This window comes from Arachis duranensis, chromosome 2 (genome assembly GCF_000817695.3).
Source record: "Arachis duranensis cultivar V14167 chromosome 2, aradu.V14167.gnm2.J7QH, whole genome shotgun sequence".
NCBI lineage: Eukaryota > Viridiplantae > Streptophyta > Magnoliopsida > Fabales > Fabaceae > Arachis > Arachis duranensis.
Genome location: NC_029773.3, coordinates 4,214,873 through 4,220,600, shown reverse-complemented (window position 1 = coordinate 4,220,600; position 5,728 = coordinate 4,214,873). Strand labels below are relative to the sequence as shown.

Below are 5,728 nucleotides of genomic sequence, written 5' to 3'. Positions count from 1 at the left end.
TATATCAACTTTTTCTATTTTCATTTTACTATCCATTAGAAATTTTTAAATAAACTTGAATTATGATACAAAACATTAGTAAAACGAAAAATAAAATTGTTTATAAGATGATAAGTTTCAAATAAATACATTAAAAATAATTATTCTATCATTATTCGATAAAATAAAATAGTTTATATATAAGAGACTTAAAAAATTAAAATACTTAAATATGAAGGGAACTAGTCTTCAACTTGTCAATTACAATCCCTATTATCACAGCACTTTCATGGAACACATTTTACATATATTTGAAAAATTCTTATTATTTGATGTTTCCATGAAAGAGAGCTAAAAGGGAAGCAAATGCTTCTCTCCCTTTCTTTTTATCTGTCATTGTTATTTTTTGGTACATGCTTGAATCAATAAGTCAGGATTCAATGTCACAATGACAAATAGTGAAGAATGAAAAGAGTATGATTTTTTTATTTTTTCACATAAGAATCTTACATTCAAGGCCATTGTGTGAACTCAAACACTTTCATTAAGATCTCAAAACCAGTAGGAAGTTGAGATATAAAGAGAAGAACATTTAATGTATTGAATGTAATGTGAAGACTTCTGGCCAATTCACTCCCTTTCTGCATTGATGGAACTAGTGCTGCTGATAGTGCCCATAATACTGTGATAGCTGGTGGCCAAAAGAATGCAGCATAATCATTTTTCACACCAAAATAATAATATCGTAGAATGTTATACTTCTTTAAAAGATTTGTTTTCACATACTTGCTAAGTGTTTATACTTTATAGTAAATCTTTACTTTGTAAGCATGATTCATTTCAACACCAGCATTTTGATCTTTGAGATTGGACCCCTTCAGTTAATTTGGTCCCCCCATTACGAATCTGCTAATGTATCAAGCCACATGATATGCCATATGGTCAAAACACGTGACATGTTAGCAGTCAGCAGACTTGTAATGGCGGAACTAAAAAGGTCGATGCAGTGCAGCTACACCAACCAAAATGCTGCTATCGAAGAGTCTAAGGACTTAAATGAATCATTTTTATAAGATCAAAGTGAAGTACATAGTTAATCAATATGTTTAGAGAACTGAAAAAGTGACACACATAAAAAAATTGAATTTTCTTGTGATCTTCATCCTCTTAATTTTTCCATAATCAAATGTAAATTTAAGACTTTACCTGTTCCTGCAAACAGATGTGGACCTGGAAATAGCTTTCCCGTCCTAATCCATGTGTTTAACCCTCCACCAACAGCCTCAAGCACCCCAAATCCTAAGAGTATGGATCCTGCATTGTAGTGCCTATCCCTATAGGAGCCTTTAAGCAGCTCTTTCCTTTCCTGAATTTGAAAATCAAGCCAATAAGTTAGGTGATGACCATATGCCAAAATCAAGTATTCAGTAACGTAGGAGTAAATCAAGGTTTACATTTGTTATAGTTTCAACCCAACATGATGTAACTAATGAAACAATGCAAGATCTTAAACCTTGCACAAAGATCAACAAGTGTTCATGTTTTCGGCTAATGATAGATAAGACAAGGTACACCCCAAAATTTGGAAAAATATGTTAGTACATCAAATGAACCCGTTTAAGTCCCTAAAATTGTAAGCATAGATAATATTGTCCCTAACTTCAGGAATTTGCTGTTAAACCTTAGATTATGTTGTTGTAAGTTAAATTAGTGTATATCTCCTTGCAACACCAGCATCAACAACTAAATCTTTTCCTACAAGATGGGTTTGGTTACGTGGATTAAATAACACTATAGTGCCATGACATAGACCATAAATTGTTCCAAAATCCTCGTCAAATTGACTCTTTGCATTTTCAGTAAAAACAATCATAGTAGCATACCAAAATGAAATTCAGAATACAACAGAATAATAGCATAAAAAAAAATTGTGCAAAGTTATCACCTCAGTGAGTTGCTGGATTTTGAGTTCAACAGATGATGATGGTGCTTCTGCTCCTTCCACTGGTTTCCCTTCTGGTGTAACAGGTGTAGGCTTCACTTGTTTCTTGAGCTCATTGATCTCTTCCTGAATAGTCCTCACGCGCCGCCACTGCCACCCCAAATACCCTGTCCACAATGTAAAGAAGAACAAAGAAATCATCACAATAGGATGTATCAGAGCAAATGTTCTTCCTTCCAATATCCCAAATTCTCCATCAACAGCAAGTGCAGCATCCTTGTCAAAATAGAAACACCCCATCAGAAAACAAAGATCAACAACTATAGTGACAAACCTAGACTGGATCATTATGCATACAGAAACAAGAATTGAAGGGCAGACCCTTATTCCTTGCCTTTTGTTCCAACAAGAATGGGAATGTGAGTGCTGTGAGTGTAAGTGGAACAGTTTTGAGAGCATTGCTGATGCTATGTTGTTCTAGAAATTGTGTTGGCTTTGGAGGATCTTTTGGGGTGTTCAATCTTGCTGAGATTGATGAGGGAAGTTGGTGAACTTTTGGGGTTGAAAATAATTGGTGTGGATTTTTGGGAAGAACTGAAAATTTCAAGAGGCTAAGTGTGGAAGCCATACTCAGCATCCCTAGTTTCAGGTTTGAGAGGACTTTGATCAAACAGGTGGAGGGGACACAGGAGAAACAAAAACAAGATGAGAATCTCAGAGGAAATGGGAAACTCCAAATAGTACAGAAGATAAGAGAAACTTGAGTTTAGATTGAGATTTAGATTAGATGTTGAATATTGCAACAATTTGTTGACTAAGATTGGTAATTCATATGTCATGGTCCCACACAACAACACACTTGGCAATGCCATGTATCACAAATTCAAAAGACAAAAGGCACATGTTTCATGTAGTTGGAACTAGGAGCAACTAGAACTAGAAACTATAAACGGTCAATTTCAATATTTTATAATATAATATGACTATTATTATATTATGTATTTTATTATATTATATAAAAATTTCTATTTTTTTTTATAATATCACTCCAAATATAACTTTTTTTTGTGTATATATTTTCATAAATTTAAAGAAAAATAAGTGACATTATTAAAATAAGAATATTATATATCAATATTCATTGCGTATTATATACTATAAGTCTATAACTATCATTATTATTATTTTTTACTAACTATTTTATTCTGCTTTTATATTTTTAAATTATTTTCTGCGACTATAAAGTAATTAAATTGTAGGGACTCAATTGAAAAAAAATATAGAGACCTAATAAAAAATTTAGTAAAACTATAGGGATCGACAAAATAATTAAATCATTAATAAATAGTGATGAAATGTGTTGTATTAAATATTAGAAAATACTAAAGATAAATACTTTCAGTAAAAAATTAAAGAGTCGTTGATTAGTGTTAGTCTAAATACAAAATAAATATAAAAAAATTATTTCTTACCTAATATTTTTATTAAACATAAATGTTACATATATATACTTTCTATTAATATATTTTGAATAGTTTTTAAATTAGTTACTTAAATTTCATACGTTAATTAGGTTAATATTTTAAATTTTAATTAAATTAAAGTGATCTCTAAAATTATCTAGCTTGTCCCATATTAGTTCCTTTTTTCTTTTGTTTTTGTGTTTTTTTTTTTCAAATAATAGCCAATAGAATTCGGAATACCGGAGACTTCTCATTTGTTGAAAAATATTATACTTAACAAAAATAACGGTGACAAATATCAACATATTAATTAATTGATTTACAAGGCGCTATATTTAAATTGAGATTATGTCTTCTAGTATCATATTCTTATTCATGTTCTATCCATAGAATATAAATTAGATATTTGTAGTTAAAAAACATGTAAGTAATTTAATATTTAGATATTTTATATAAAAATATTTTTCTATCAATTATGTTTGATTATGATAATATAAAAATATTTATTAATTATATTAAAATATCTTTTTTTTAAATAAAAAGTTTAGAAAGTACGGATTGTATATTCTAAAAATAATTGTAATGTGTAATTGATCTATTTTTTTATTTTCATTTCTTAGTGTTATAGAATTTTTTTGTCCCTTTTTTCCAATTTTTTATAAATTTAATTTTAATTGTGTATCTGATTATTCGAACCGATTCAATCCAGATTTAATCGTTTGGTTCGATACAGGTATAATTACAAAAAGTGCATCAATCCAATTTAAACGGATCAATTTTAATCAATTCGACTTTTATTTGCATTCAAAATTCGACCCAATCTAACTCGATTATACTCCTCTAGTTAAGCCAATAATTTTTCTTATTATTTGCAAAGATTGACATTTGTTATTTTTTTTTATCAAATATGTTTCATTATTTTTCTTCAAATAAAAAAATCTTTAAAATAGATAAAAAGGAGGAGGGATGAAGGGTGGGGTAGCTTTGCATAAACAAATATTTGTAAATTACTAATTTTCTCACTCATTCCAAACACCAATCAACATGCATGTTACTTAGCTTATGATGTTTTCTCCAACTTAATGACCTTCTGTAAATACATATTTTAATAACTTTTTGACTAATACATAGCCAACACTTATAGAAAGGAATAAAATATAACAATTTATATTTTCTAGGTATATGTTTTATATTAACCTATATTTTTAAATTTTGAGTAACTTAGAGTCCTAGTGTCGTTGCTAGATTAGTGTGTGTGAATATGTTTTCTATTCTCTAATTTTTATCCCTCTTAGATTATTACTGATCTTAGTATTAGAGTCTCATATATAGAAACCCAACTGTTTAGATCCATTTATTGAAAATCCACCGTCATCTTCCTTCGCACTAATCCAGCTTAAAATCCAGTACTTCCCCTTAATATTTAGTATATTGACTAACTGCTGTTAACAAGATAAAATGATTTACTTTTAAAAATTTCTAATTAAGTATTATTCTCTTTTGTTCCTGTTTCTAAGTTTAAGCTCTAGAATAAGTTCATACAATTACTTTCGCCCCCTAGGGCTTGAACATGAGAGGTGAAGTGACTTTGCCACTACCACCAAAATTAAAAGCGATAATGTTTAATAAAATTAAAGATAATAACATAGTATATGACTCAATGATGCACTGACATGGATATAGAACACGATACGATATAAGACATGCGAAATACGAATTTAAAATTTTTATAAGATACGAAAATACGACATATATATATAAAAATAAAGTATTTTTTAGATAAAGTATAATAAAATTTTAGTATTTTATTGATATTAATATAAATTAATTTTTTAATATTTTTAACATTTTTTAATTATATAAAATATTTAAAATATTTTTATTTTAATAATTAATAATATATACTATTTTTAAACTCATTTTAAGAATATATGTTAAAAATAAGGTTAGATACGCTGACATGTGATAGTATTTAAGTGTATCTAAATTTAATGGTGTGAGATTTCATCCAATGGCTCACTTTTCTTTGCTGGTTACATGCTGGCCAGAATTTAATAAAGTTACTGCCCTAGACTTTTCCTTAAAATATGTCTAACACGCAGGCACCATAAATTCGAAAAGTCTTAGTGCTTTATAGATATGACCCAAACATTCATCTTAAGGATAAGTATGATTTTGGTCCCTAACGTTGAGGGTTATAATCAAAATTGTCCTTATTGTTATTTTGGATTTAAAATCATCCTTAATGTTATATTTCATTTTAAAATCGTCCTTTCTAATAAATTTTTTTATTTTATTCCTAAATTATCCCTACTTTAATAAAAAAAATTATAAAATTTAAAAA

At 28.5% G+C, this 5,728-nt stretch overlaps 1 protein-coding gene across 1 annotated transcript; it reads right to left on the bottom strand.

The window, feature by feature from the left end:
* Nucleotides 1-182: 182 nt before the first annotated feature.
* On the bottom strand, nucleotides 183-2,716 carry LOC107472925 (uncharacterized). Its single transcript, XM_016092450.3, has 4 exons — nucleotides 2,316-2,716; nucleotides 1,925-2,197; nucleotides 1,186-1,345; nucleotides 183-670 (listed from the first exon to the last, which is right to left on the bottom strand). Exons 1-4 carry the CDS (start codon nucleotides 2,556-2,558, stop codon nucleotides 492-494), a joined length of 855 nt encoding a protein of 284 aa, XP_015947936.1. The 5' UTR covers nucleotides 2,559-2,716; the 3' UTR covers nucleotides 183-491.
* Between the last annotated feature and the right edge of the window lie 3,012 nt (nucleotides 2,717-5,728).

Excerpts from the sequence above, each read along its gene's own strand:
- LOC107472925 (XM_016092450.3), bottom strand. The coding sequence starts at position 2,558 with ATGCTGAGTATGGCTTCCACACTTAGCCTCTTGAAATTTTCAGTTCTT. Across the intron at positions 2,198-2,315 it reads CATTCTTGTTGGAACAAAAG|GATGCTGCACTTGCTGTTGA; the intron begins GCAAGGAATAAG and ends TATTTTGACAAG. Across the intron at positions 1,346-1,924 it reads AAATCCAGCAACTCACTGAG|GAAAGGAAAGAGCTGCTTAA; the intron begins GTGATAACTTTG and ends TTTCAAATTCAG.